The sequence below is a fragment of the Sciurus carolinensis genome, chromosome 5 (assembly GCF_902686445.1).
Source record: "Sciurus carolinensis chromosome 5, mSciCar1.2, whole genome shotgun sequence".
NCBI classification, from domain to species: Eukaryota; Metazoa; Chordata; class Mammalia; order Rodentia; family Sciuridae; genus Sciurus; species Sciurus carolinensis.
Window position 1 is genome coordinate 12,202,357 of NC_062217.1, and position 14,710 is coordinate 12,217,066.

The 14,710-nt window shown below is 39.5% G+C and overlaps 1 protein-coding gene across 12 annotated transcripts in view; it reads left to right on the forward strand.

Moving 5' to 3' along the window:
• The window catches only part of Dock9 (dedicator of cytokinesis 9), a 273,347-nt gene that overhangs the window by 149,629 nt on the left and 109,008 nt on the right, over positions 1 to 14,710 (forward strand). For all 12 annotated transcript variants that reach the window (XM_047553251.1, XM_047553252.1, XM_047553253.1 and 9 more), the window contains exons 8-10: positions 4,364 to 4,538; positions 5,311 to 5,378; positions 13,288 to 13,362. In XM_047553251.1, coding sequence (XP_047409207.1) covers positions 4,364 to 4,538; positions 5,311 to 5,378; positions 13,288 to 13,362 — 318 coding nt within the window. The remainder of the gene's footprint in view (positions 1 to 4,363; positions 4,539 to 5,310; positions 5,379 to 13,287; positions 13,363 to 14,710) is intronic.

Below are 14,710 nucleotides of genomic sequence, written 5' to 3' on the forward strand. Positions count from 1 at the left end.
TTGTTATTTTAATGGTATTGCAACTGTAGAACTATGCTTAAAAATTATTTTTAACTGTACATAGTATAAGCGTTCATTCTTATTATAAAAAAAATCAGTACAAATAAAGTGAACATTACCGTAGACTCCCTGTCTTCTCCTGTCTCTGCCTTTCCCAGATTCCTGTTACTGGTTTAGTATGCATCCTTCCATACCTTTTTGGAATTGTCCCTAAAAGCTTGTTGCTGCTTTTCCCATCTATCCATCCATCCATCCCTTTGTGACTTTCCAGGGCGGCAGCTTGCAAGGAGTTGTAAAACACAGGGGAGCATAAATTTAAAGTTGGAGTGAAAGAAGAAAGATGAACAAGGGGTAGGGTAGGGGTGAGATAAAGCAGAATGAAACAGAAGCATGTTCTGAAGAGCTCTCTGCTTTCCAAACATGGGAGATGCCTTGGTCTCATGATTCACAGTGCACACAAGATACAGACAGTCCAGTTAGTCAGAAACTGCCCGTGTGTTCTCAGAATGATGCTCATTCAAAGCATTTCTCCTAGAGGCTCAGACAGAGGGCTCTGTGACACATGAGCAGTATCCCTGACAAGTCCTTACAACAGATGCATTCACTGTTCTCAGAGGATTCTTCCTTAAAATGACTCCATGGTGGCTGGTGACATTGGCCTGAAGATTGATTCTATAAGGAGGTTGTTTAGTGGGGCTGTTGTGAATAAAGACAGGGACATAGCTCTCTGATTTGACTGTGGGTGTACATGTGTATTTATGTTACCTAAAACTAAGTTGCTTTTTCATCCAAATAATACATTCATTAATTGTACCTGAAGTCGAGCTGAAGGGCCCAACTAAATGTGCTTCACCTCCTTCATTTTCCCTTCATTACTCCCCTCTCCCCTGAAACAATCCTTTCACCATTTTTCACTGTTCATTCTGGAGTTTGTCTTCATATTGCTAGATAATGAGTATTCACTAATCTTTCTTCAAATTGAATGACTTCCTCTGCTGTAGATAGAATTTTAGCTCCTGTCACCCACTTCCTGCTCTAATCTAGACCAGTTGCTCTCCTTGCCCTGCACCGCTACCATTCTGGAGATTCCCTTGTCCTCCCGTGTAGGAGTCCCTGCTTGTAGGACCCTTGCTTTCTTGTTCTTTTGTGTTCTTGATTGGGGGAGCCCATCCTCAGTGGCTCCTGAGAAATTGATAGTAAGTTTTTGAGTTAGCTTATTTGTAAGAATTTTTTTTCCTTCACACTTAGATCATAGTTTGGCTATAGAAATCTAAGTGAAGTTGTTTTACCTGGGAACTTTAAGTGTTGCACTGTCTTCTGGGTGTTGGTGGGGTGTCTGGTGGTGTTCTTGTTCTCTGTTCTTTGTGATCTTTTCTTTATCATTTTCTGAAATTTTAGGTTGTTGTGTCTTGATTTTGAGTTTTGGGGAGGGATAAACTTTATATGCAACTTGGTGAATATTGTTTGACTTTCTTTCATCTTTTATCTGTCTCATTTTGGAGACTGCATTATTTTGGCCACCTTGGTTTACCTTAGTTCTGGTTGATACGTTCCACTCAGGAAGATGGCAGAGACCCTGTTTGGGTTTTCCTTCCCATGCCCAGATGCAGCTGCTGCCTCCAGGCAGGAAGCTGAGATGATGGTGGAGTCACCTCATCACTTGCCTTCTGGCAGGGTCACAGGCCCCTACCCTTATCTGAAACAGTCGTTTCATCAATTTTGTCTAGTCTTCTAGTAAGTATGGCTGGAGAGTGAGTTCAGATCCTGTTACTGCATCCTGACTAGAAGGGGAAGGTAGTTTCAAAATCAAATGTCTGCAGAGGCCCAGCAACTAAATTAAGTGACTGACGAGGTCTGCCTGTAAAGCAACAGGGAATGCTGAAGCCCACGACAAACCAAGGTCCTTCTCAGGTGATGGTACCAGCTCAGTGCTGTTGCCATCTGGCTTTTCAAAACAACAGAAATATAGAATTGTAGTTAAATCTTGGTATCTTTAATTATTGGAAACTAATAAAACCTCTGTGTAGCAACACCCCAGCAAAATAGTAGAATATATAAAAGTGTATTTGACCCTAGATCCAGACTGTAGCACCACTTCCTGTTCACGTTGATGGAAAAATTAGATTCCATCAACAGTTAATCAGCACATGGATGTCTATCAGCTCACAGCCCAAACTCAGCTGAAAGTGCCACTGTAAGTCGCTGAATTATATCAAGTATGTTTATTGACAGTGGGAAGGAAGACATATCAGTGAATTATTAATCAATTAACTTCTTGCGTGGGATTCCCACGTAGGATTTTCATTTGTATTCTCAAGTTGAGAAACCTTTAAGTTCCTTTTTAGCTGAATTTTCTGACATTGACTTAAAAAAGTTTAAAGCAAAACTAAAGATATTTGGCAACTCATTTTGAATAGGAAGTGATTATTTTTGTCTTATTAGAGAGTTTTGTTGCATGTCTTTGGCAGAGTACAGTGTTTTTGGAAACAGCCTTGAGCAGCTGCTGAGCCTCTGATGCATCTCAGAATCTGAGGTTCTGACTGCTGGGGAGGTCTCTTCCTTCACGTTCTGTTCTCAGATGTGGCTGATGATATTTTTCATTTAGTGAATTGCATCTAAGGCTCCCAAAGATTAATTTACTTTTATTCATGTCTGTAAACTAAGCATCAAAGTCATAATTTAAGTATTTTTAAAAAGACTGTATTTGTATGCTATCAAAAATTAGGTAGTAGCCGGGCACAGTGGTGCATACCTGTAATCCCAGCTGCTCAGGAGCCTGAGGCAGGAGGATTGCAAATTCTCAGCAAAAGTGAGGTGCTAATCAACTCAGTGAGACCGTCTCTAATAAAATGTTAAAAAAAGTGGGGTGGGGCTGGGGATGTGGCTCAGTGGTCTAGTGCCCCTGAGTTTAATCCCTGGTAACTCCCTCCCAATTAGTTTGTTAGTACAGTGATTTGAAAAGAATGCCTAAACTTACTTTAGATAGACCTAAAATAAATACCATTTAGAATATTAAGCCCTAAAGATGCCTAAAAAGCATTTTAGAATCCTTGACATTGATTATATTTATATTGCAGATGAAGAAACTGGGACTCAGAATGAGGAATATCTTGGATCAGGTTCTAATATTTTCCCTTTCTTTTAGCATTTTATTTTCTCAATCATATATGAGGAGTGGGAGAGTGAGGAGAGAAAACTCATTTCATTCCCATCCTTTGACTCCTTCCTTGATTCTTGTCTTGATATTTAAGTAAGACCCAAAATGCTAATTTCCAAACCCACAGACAGTCTGTGTGCAGTAGTTTGTGGGACTTCGCCAGGAGCATCATCGGCTTCACATGTCTATGAACTGTGCTGCAGAAAACAGAGGGACCTTTGGCCGGGTCACCCCATGCCTGAGATCTATGCTGAGGTGCTTTCTCAGAGACTGTGGAAAACCAACTAGAATTTGTGGGTGTGGGGGGCCATTTTGCCTGGCTCGGATTTGTGGGGAGTTTGTGATTTCTCATCTCTCAGCTTGTGGCTTATGCCATGTTCTTCAGAGCTGAACCTCTGTCTCATGCAGTCAACCTGGGATGATTTTGCCCTCCAGAGGCTATTTGGCAATGACTGGAGACATTTTTGGTGGTTATAACTCAGGAGTATGCTCTTGATATCTGATGGGTTGAGGCCAGGGATGTCACCAAAAATCAGAGTGTGCAGGGCAGCCCCTTGCAACAAAGAATGGTCCACCCAAATGTCAGCAGTACCGAGGCTGACAGATCCTGGCCCAGTGCGCCTCCATTCTCTGATGGACCGCTGTTCGTACCTTACCCTCCTATGGTCCTGAAAGTCAGAGACTTGAGGCAAGGCAGTAGACCTTTTGGATTCATAAATGATGAGAAAGGTCCAGATAAGTCAGTCAAACATACTGATAGCTGGGGTTTAGCTTTAAAAAATGTAATACCACATACGACTTCATTTTGTTTTAAAAAATAGGAGCTAATGAAATGTGAAATTTATACATGAATTTTCATTTGTTCAACAAACATTTTTCAAGTGCCCACTATCCACCATATACTATTGGAGATATTAAGACCATAGCATTGAACTTTAAAAAGAATGGGAATCATTGCCCTTGAGGAGCTTCCATTCCATTGAGGGACAGACAGGAAATAAAATAAATATATAAGATATGCAGTGAGTCAGATGGAAAAGTAAAACTATGGAGAAAATCATCAGGGAAGTTGCACTGTGCTGGGGAAAGAGTTTGTGGTTTTAAACAGTTGGTATGAAATGCCAGTCAGATAGCACCCATCAGCAAATAAGACAAATTATTTTGAGATAGTTCCAAGTGTGTCTCTTTACCTTTTTTCCTTTTCAGAACAACAAAGTCAGGCGTTTTGCTTTTGAGCTCAAGATGCAAGACAAAAGTAGCTATCTTTTGGCAGCAGACAGTGAAGTGGAAATGGAAGAATGGATCACAATTTTAAATAAGATTCTCCAGCTCAACTTTGAAGCGGCAATGCAAGAAAAGCGAAATGGAGACTCTCATGAAGGTAGGCGGGTCTGTCTTTCCACAGGTACACACACTCTATGGGTTTCTTTTCTTTTTTTTTAACCAGGTGGATGTAAGAAGGAGAAATATTCACAGGTACATGAAGGTGGGACAGAGGTGAGCTTTTAACAGATAGCTTGTCAGCAAAGATTTTGTCACATTAAAATTACTACTCTGAAATCACATATATAGAAATTGTATAATCAGAGAAGCACAGCTTTGGAGGTATAGAGAAAGACCTGGACTTGAGAGCCAGCAATACCAATTTTCAGTTGTGTGACCTTGGATACACTAGTTATGTTTTCTGAGCCTCAGTTTACTCACCTGTAAAGTGTGAATACAAGTGAAGTTTACTGATTAGATCAGAAGAGTAAATTTAAAAATGTATCTCAAGTTCCCTACATTGAATTTGCACTTAAAATGTTAAAAGTTATTGTTGTCATTAATAATACTACTTGGAATTTTCAAGACAAAGTTAGGATGGATGCGTTGATGGGAAAAATCTGGCTGTGCTTTTGGCGATTTTTGTTATATCTTAAGTTCTTAGGTGATTCTCAGCCCTGGCTCTCCTGGCTGTACTGTTCCAGATTTTCCATGCTCACCACTGGACCTGGGGATCAGCAATTTTCAAATCTCCTAAATGTTTGTAATATGCAGTCAGAATTGAGACCCACCAAATACAAAGGCACAATAAAAAACAGCCCTCCTCCTCCTGTTTTAAATAAGATATTTTCAATTACAAATAACTCTGGTAGTCTGTTTTGCCATTTCAGATGACGAACAAAGCAAATTGGAAGGTTCTGGTTCTGCTTTAGACACCTACCTGCCTGAACTTGCAAAGGTAACATCATCTTAAGTTTTCTGTTCTTCATTGAATGCTACTGATACGCTTTTTATTTTGTGAGTGTATCCAGAATCGAAACTCTTGAAATAATGGCAGTTAGGTTGTAATCACTGCCATTTTCTGACCAGGATATGGGATGATGTGAGATACGTCGTGGGCCTGAGTAAGGCAGTCTGTTTTCCAGAAGGCACCCTGCAAAGTACTTTCTTTTTATTATTCTTTCAGTATTTTTATCTCATAGTATCCAATTCTGCAGCACACTTACTGAAGAAATAACCAAGGTGCACAGGTGCGTGTTATCATAATAACCTGGTACTTACTGTGTTCACACCTGTGCTCCCTTATTCATGTTAATAGACACAGTTCTAGAGGGTGGACATCTAATCTCATCATTAACCTAAAGAGGGGTTGCCTAAGTTATAGAAATGTTTCCAGGGTCAACTCTCAATGAAAAATTGTAATTTTGAGAATCTCAAAAGTTACTGAAAAGCAAAGGAAAACAAACCACTGTACCACCGCCATCCAGGTTCCCCTGTTACTGTATTGTCTTTAATTGTATTTTTAGAAGAAATAAAACATCAGTTACAGTTGAAGTTCTTTTTAAAACTGTCCTTATTCCCATTCTCTTCTTCCCCACAACCTTAGCAAGAGATACACAGTATTACGAGTTTTACTTCCATTTTATTTTTATGTCTTTACAAATATATTTGTCATAACAATACGTATGATGTTGTTTTGTATGTTTAAAAATGTTACATAAATGCTAACTATGATGAGTTTTATTCCGTACTTGCTTTTTAATGCAGCCTTGTTTTTGAGAGCCATCCTATCTGGTACATGATCTGGTTCATCCCCTTTATTGTACTATTAAACATTTTATTTTAACTGTTCTGTTATTGCCATTTTTTCTGCTATGAACAATGCTACAATGAATATCCTTGTACTTGTCTCCTGTGTATCTATGAATGATTCTTTTTTAAATGAGAGAACTGTCTTTGTCTTCTCTAGTCCTGTATGTTCTTGCCCTTACTGACTTTCTATTCTTTTTTTTTAATAATATAGTGAAATAGTGACCCTACACACCCACGTCTTAAACACTGTAATAGAAACATGGTTTATCTATATAGGATTATAAATAGACAGGCATTCAGCATTGACCTTTATTTCAAGACAACATGGCTGTTCTCAAACATAAATTTCCTTCCCTGGCTAGGGCTTGAGAGCATTGTTTTTCTTCAGGACTTGGCTGTTTCCACTGAGTCTTTTCAGCACCTGCCTATTAAAACTAACTTTAGAGCTGCCATTCTAACCTCCTCCTAGTCTGGGAAGAGTTTTGGCTTGTGTGTTTGTGTTTTCATGTTAGGAACTTTTTTTTTTTCCTTTTGTCCTGGGGATCAAACCCAGGGCTCTGTGTATGCCAGGCAAGTGCTCCGCCACTTCTGAGGATCATATTTTGTATTGAGATTTGCTATTTTGTTTCTGGATTTGTTTCCCCGTTTTGGGGGGTTCAAAATTTCTCAAAGCAAACCCTGTTTGAGTTTTAGTTGTTGGAGCAGTTAATATATATGTTGTAACCTAGAATTCATAAAATAACTTGATATGCTTTTGGGGATGCAGAATGAGTCTGAAAGAAAACATTATTTTAGGATAATATTGAATAATTAGAAATCTGTATATTTTCCTATGAAGACATAAAGGAGGGTACTCTCTTTTCTTCTCTTACTACCTGGGCAACAAAATTCAGCTTTGCTTGATCCTAAGACCAAGGGAGAGTTATATAAATAAACACATGTGAATATATACTTATATATATATTTTAAATTAACATTTAGTGCTGTTTTCAAACTATGGTTTACAACCATATTAACTGAAGCCACTTTTATTGGCAAAATCAATTTACTGGTTTTAGCATCTATTGCTTACTTTGTTAAAAAGTTTTTTTTTTTTTGTAGAGGGACACACAATACCTTTAATTAATTAATTAATTAATTAATTTATATTTGGTGCTGAGGATTGAATCCAATTCCTCACACATGCATGCTAGGCAAGCGCTCCACCACTGAGCCACAACCCCAGCCCCAGCTGCAATTTCTTACTTTTTTCTTTTAATTTTCTCCTCCTCCTTCTTCCTTCCTCCTTCTTTCTTCTTCCTTCTTTTTCCTCCTCTTCCTCCTCTTCTTCCTTCCTCCTCCTCCTTTTTTTTTTTGGTACTGGGAATTGAACTCAGGGGCATTCAACTACTGAGCCACCTCCCCAGCCCTATTTTGTATTTTGTTTAGAGACAATCTCACTAAGTTGCTTAGTGCCTCACTTTGGCTGAGATTGACTTGGAACTAATGATCCTCCTGCTTCAGCCTCCTGAGCTACTGGGATTACAGGTGTGTGCCCCTGCACCTGGTCAATTTTTATTCTTTTTTGATTGAGGTGTAACTTGCTTGATCAAGTTCCTATTTGTACAGGGATGTAACCACTATCCGGAATAATGTCGTGAACATTCATAGCATCCCAGAAGGCTGTCCATACCCCTGCCGGCTGACACACTCATTATTCTGATCATCACCATAGGTGTGTTTTCACTGTTCTAGACGTCTACTTCCTATGCACAGAACCATTCAGTCTGTCCTCTTTGTATCAGGCTCAATCTTATGTGACCCACATTTTTAAAAAATTAAATGGAATAGAATTGAACAGAGAATATAAAAGTACACTGTCCTTAATTATTATAGGCACTGTGTGTGTGTGTGTGTGTGTGTGTGTGTGTGTGTGTGTGTGTAGAGAGAGGCGGGGGCACTGTAGTGTAAATTATATCCCTTATCTCTTATTTTGGGTTAGGGTCAAAACCTGATACATGCAGCAGGGTAAGGGTCTTTATTGTGTGTTTCCCCCTAGCTATCAGATGTTTTAAAGATATTTTTATTTAAGAAGGTAGAAAAAGGCAGAAGGTAAGTTTTTGAAGGGAAAATGAAAGAAGAAAATTAAGGTGTATTGTCATGGACCCCACAGAAGTGTAGGAAGTAGGTGTCTGTCACCTGTGCCTTTTAATGGCTTGGCATGAGGGGCCCGGGCACCAACTGGAGACCTGGTCTCTCATGACTCAGAACCTGGATGTTTATCACCCCCTGTGGTGTCCCTGGGTTGAAGATCATTTGCATCTGTTGGGAAAGCAGAGGAGACTGATGGTGGTCATCCTGCTTCAGGAAGAAAGGATTCCATGGCTGCAGACCCAGAGACTGAGCGGGTAGAGAGCAGGAGGCACGCGGCTGTGCACAGAGGAAGAGTTCAGGCAGGGGAAGAAGGGGTAAAAAGGTCAGTACCAAGGAAGGAAACTGCTAGAAAGGGTCAGGAGGAGGCAGGGCCACAGCTAAGGAAGATTTCAGGGAAAGCCCTAGATGAAGAGGGAAGGCCAAAGGTGACCGAAGGTGTAATTTAGTGGTAGCCGCCTCTCTGGTCAGCTCCTCTTTTTCTGCCTCTCTCATCCTGTTGCCTGACTTTTGTTTTCCATTTTGACTGAGACACAGCCAAACAGGATATGATGGACAGGAAGTTGTTTCAGTGCAAAAATAACCCATGTCTCATTCTGGAATATTGTGGAGGGGCCTTGTGCTTATGGCGTGAGTGAAATGGACGCAGGTTTCCAGGACATTTTGTATGTTCTTGGAGCTTATGTTTACACATGTAGTACTGAACATCTTTATTGTCTTCATATTAGGGGACAGGCTGTATCCCCCCCAAACCTGTCATTTCCCTCCTATTGTCTGGTGTGGGACCAATTTTTGTTATAAATATAATAGGACATATAGCATCAGCCTTATAAATATTTATTTTACATATACAGACCATACGGTTAGTCAGTTGGTTTCTTCCCTGGAAAGTCAGGGGGTAACATGATCAGTTTGTAAGCCCTACTGGTAGTTGTTTAGTAATTTCTCTATGCTTGCATTTGTCTTCAGTCTTCACATTGAAACATACATACCACCTGTTTATATAAAGGTAGTTTGAAGAACACCCTCAGGCTTCCCCTTATGTTTTCCTGTTTTTGAACTTTTTTTGTACTCAGAGAACAGTAACTCACTCTTAATTTAGTCTTCCTTGTGGTTCTGAAAGAGAGGCAGAGTTTTCTTAATCCAAAATTATTGTGCCTATATCCTCATAAATTCTTTTTAAGTGAATAATCTTATGTTTCCAGTTAAATCTTCCACAGTCGAATAAAAGACAGAGCATGGTGTCAAACTTTATAGTCTCAGTGAGGTCGAGTAGGGTTACAGTGCCAAACTCAGCAGAACTTGTCAGAACCCAAGACAGTTCAACAGACATTTTTTCTGATTTTTTAAGCTTGTAATAATAAATGCTTCCTTCCCTATGTCCCAGTCCAGAAAACAGTATCATTGCATTATGATAAAAAGAAATTTGGTATGATGTTGTTTGTGAGGTCTGCTGGCATTGCATTTCTGGGTCTATTTATTCTATATTGCTTGATCCTAGCTTTGGAACATGGGTGAGATGATGGTCTTGGCAAGTCAGATATCTTTGAAGTAGTCAGTATAAACCATGATAGCCCTTTAAATTAAAAAGTTAATGTTTTGACCTCAGAAGATTTTACTAAGTCTTCCTATCCCAACTCATTCTATTTAAATGACCCAATAGTCAATACAATATTGTACTGATAATTCACTCTCAAAATAAGATACTGTTGGCCATAGACTTGACTTTAGATTTTTTATCTACTCACAAATAAACTTAAGACAGTATGCTTTTTCTGCATACTCTTGAATGTTCGGCCCATAACTAGTTTTTGGGGGGGTGGGTGAGTGCTGGAGTTTGAAACCAGGTCCTAGTGCATGTTAGGCAAGTCTTGTACCAATGAGCTAGGCCCAGCCATAGCTTGTGTAAAATTTAAATGGGCACTTAGGATAATACCCAACATGTAGATGTTAGCTATTATCAATAAATTTTAGCATTCATCATCATTATTCTTCCAGATTCTTAGTATTCCTGGCCATTAGGTGAAGCCCTGCCCTTCTTGAGCAATATTTTCTCAACTCCTAGATGTTACTTGGTAATTCCTTCAACCCCTATTGGGCTTATTTTCTGTTCGATGCATCATCTTTAGCCTTGGGAGGGATGGAAGGAACTTTAAAAGAAGCTGAATTTGTTTTTATGTAGCCCACAGCAGAACTGTGTATGTAAGGTAGATTACAGCTTTTAGGTTATTATTACATGAAAGTTGTCCCTTCTTTCCTAATAAGGCATCTCTCTGATGAAGAATATGAATTCATTGGATGTCAGTGGCAACACTAGGATGTTCTGTATCTATTTTGGCTACTAGTTATGTTGTTCTTGTAGTTTCTTTTAATGTGTCTGCACCCCTATTTGTCCTCTACTTCTGTGGAGCCCGTAGCAGTTTTTCCTACTTTATTATTTTCTCTTCTCCTAAACTAGCACAGTCAACTTGATACAAAGAGTGCCTTTTAAGAAAGGCACTTCTACATTTAGAACCCATTGTTCCATGTTAGCATCTGAGATCACAGTCTTTGCCTTTGTGGAAGAACTCAAGCAGAGGATTCAGAAGTAGAGTACACTGTTGGTAGTAGCTTGTAGCACCTAGTACTGATTGTCTTGTTGAGAAACAGTGTACAATGTAAAGCAAGTTCTTTGGTTCAGTAAAAGTAGATTCCACTTGTGTATGTTCCAGTTCTTTCTGTGTGAAAATTAGGAATAATGATGGGCAAGATGAAACGAAATGAAGCAGTCTCATCGCCCATGTGGAGGGAGGCACCCCAGCTCCATGCTCCACTCTGAAAGCATGAGCAGAAGATTTAAAGGAATGCCCTTGTCCTCAGAAGCATCAAAACAAACTTTTCTAGGCAAGAGATTTGAACCATCTTCTCATTCAGCCTTTTTACTTAGAAATGTAAACAGACTCTAGAGATCTCATTAGCTTGCAGGTCTTTTTAACAGCTGAACTAGAACTAGAATCCAGTTTCTTAGTATTCTAGTGGTATTTCACTTGGACATAGAAGGTTGGTTAAGTACAGTCATGACAGTTTGGGTGATTGCTAAGGAACTATTAAAGCAATTTTAGGACTGAGAAAATTAAGGTGATGTTTAATTTCTCAATAGTCTTTATTAGAAATGTAAAAATGGACTTTGCTCAGCCACTAGCAGAGAGGACAGGACATCTTCCCCACTGGCTGTCACTGCCCCATGCCCAGGTGATAAGAGGTGACTCCAGAAGGTAGCAGATGAGAGAGGACAGTCTTTTCTCCCTCCACAGACTTTACTATGGAGATTGAGGGTAACAGGAAGCCCTGGCTACCTAGAAGATGATGTGGATTTAGAGGTGCCCATATGATAAATTGTAAGGTTAGAGATGATTCTGTCTTGAGCATGTCTTTGGAAGTCTCCGGTTTTTATCCCACACCTTACATCTCCTTAGGTCTGTCTCCCTTAATGGTGTCTCTTCTGCCATCCCTGCAGTGCTGGAGCCCCAGGGTCGTCCCAGGCTCACCCCCACTTTCTCCCCAGGCAGTCTCTTCCACACCCATGACTTCTTCCCGCTTGCCTGGTAATGTTATCCTAGCCTAACTCCAACCTTCTCCTCTGCCTTGTGCTTAAATCCCTTGTTTCTAACTGTCTACTGGATGCTTCCTCTTGAAAATCCTGCAGGCACTCTCCGTTTTGTTTATCATCTTTTCCACCCACTTGCTCTTTTGCCTGAATTTTCTCTAAGTTTGTGGCATCACCTTTCAGCAGGCTACTCAAGATAAAATATGGGATTCGTTAAAGGCATTGTTGTGTGAGCCTGGGAGGCTATGTGACAATCCAGGGAAGATCCTGGGAGCCTGCTGGTCTTACCTTGTTTAATCCACTGCTTCAGACCTACCAAAGTGATGATTCTAAAATGCAGAAGTCATTATTTTATTCTTGCTAAACTGTCGTGGAATGTTTTGAATTCTGAATGAAATCCACAGTCTTTAGCATACAAGTCCCAGACTCATTTCTCTTGACTTGTCCCCACCATGCCCAACCATCCAGTTATTATGAACAATGTGATCATTTGTGACTTGTCCCTATGTACCTGTAGCATCTCCTCTTAGAATGTTCTCCTTTCCTTTCCTGGCTGAATGTGCTTGTGCTTCAAGAGGGGTCTCCTTCTGAGAGGTCCTTCCTGACTGCCACTTCTAGTCCATACCTTATGCTCTCTTTTGTCATTCTTACTTCTCTGTTGTCTCCCCAGCTGGTATTCCTGGGGAGTGGGAACTTTGTTCATTCATGTTTCTGTCCCCAGTGTCTGGCACATGGTAGATGCTTACTGAATATTTATTGAATAAATCAGCGTCGTATCCTTCAAGATCTATCATGATTTTCTCTCCTTCACCATTCAAAATATATTCCTTCATCTTGCCCTTCTTGTACCCTCAATCTTAGAGTGGACCCTATTCAATCCTGTCTATTGCCTGGGTTCATTTTCATCCTCAGTGTCTGTCTGTCTGTGCATCCTTTCCAGTCAGCCTGGAATGTCCATGTTTCCCCCTGGCTATCTAAATTCTGCCCCTTTGTTCAAAACCTGTCCCAGATTCTGTTACTTTATGAAGCCTTTCTTACCAGTTTGATGTTTCATTATTCTCTTTTGCTTTCTTTGGACTGCTTTTTGAGTCCGCAGTTGGTTGCTAACCTCATAAGATCAGGGTTCACGTGTGAACTCCCTACCCACGCACCCACCAACCCAGCATTGCTCCTTAGTGAATCTGTTGTTGACACGCAGCTTTCTCTCGGAGATGAGGCAGGGTTGTCTGACAGACAGCCTGAATCTTAATGATGGCTAAGCCTTCAGATACTTTTGGTTACCTCTGTTAAAAAAAAATAAAAGGATATTGTTTAATGTAATTTTTATTTATCTTGTCAGAGTACCAGAGAAGCAGAAATCAAACTGAAAAGTGAAAGCAGAGTTAAACTTTTTTACTTAGACCCAGATGCTCAGGTAAGAACTATTTTAATATTTAAGATTTAAAATTAAGTGGGTGGGGAGGAGAAAATTTTTGATGCTTTTTTATTTGTTTCCTTTGTTTATTTGGGGTTGATAAGCAGTGTAACAATGTGGAAAATTTGGAGAAAAGAAGAAAAATAAAAATGACTTGTGTGCTCATCATCATAGCATATAATTATTGTGAATATTTGATATTCAGTAGAGTGTTGAATATTGAGATTTAGCTGAAGACATTCTCAGGTCCACAAAGATCATACAACTTGTCTGTTAAGATAACCATTAGAAAATAGCAGGTGTCACTGCCGACACCAGGAGGCAGTGGTAACTCCTGAGCAGCCCAGGCTCAGTCCCAGGTACGAACCTGGCAGTGCTGAGATGCACACCTGTCTCCCAAAGAAATCCAAATGTGTGGTGAGGACCTTCGGGGCTGCCTGGGATAATGAGCACCACAGAGGCCAGCCCTGAGGGGACGAAGCTTCTGCTTTATTTCAACCTGGGTATTTTCCCTCTTCATTTGTGTGTGTGTGTGTGTGTTTTAGTAAAACTTCTTTTTAACTTGAATCATAGTAAGTATTTTTCTGTTTCTTCATATACCTCCTAAACCCCACCCCTTCATTTAGTTTGGGCAATTTTTATTTATTGTGATAAAATATATATAACATAAAATTTACTATTTAAGCCATTTTCAAGTGTACAGTTCAGTGACATTAAATACATTCTCATTGTTGTGTAACCATTATCTCCATCCATTTCTGGAACTTCTTCATCTTCCTGAATTGAAACACTCTATCAGATAATAATTCCCCATTCCTTCTTCTCCCAGGCTCCTGGAAACTTCTGTTCTACTTTTGGTGTCTATGAATTTGCCTATTTTAGGAACTTCATAAAAGTGGAATCATATAGTATTTGTCCTTTGTGTCGTGCTTCTTTCAGTTAACACAGTGTTTTCAAGGTCCATTCATATTGTCAGAATTTCCTTCTTTTTAATGACTGATTAATATGCCCATTGTAGTGTGTGTGTGTGTGTGTGTGTGTGTTCACATATGAAGGTGTGTGTATATGTATATATATATATGTGTATCACATTTTATGTCTGTACACATCTAATAATGAACATTTGGGTTGTTTGAAAATATAACTATAAGCCCCATGTAATTATCCATTAAATAAGAATGTCATTGTTTACTTGACCATCTTTATAAACTATGCAATTGATTATGAACTCTGTGAACTTACTATAAAGTAGTAACACTGTTGTGAATAAATGAGTGTATATAACCTTTCCATATTTTTAGGCCATCTTGTTTGGGTATATTTATAATGGAATTTTTAAAGTATGATA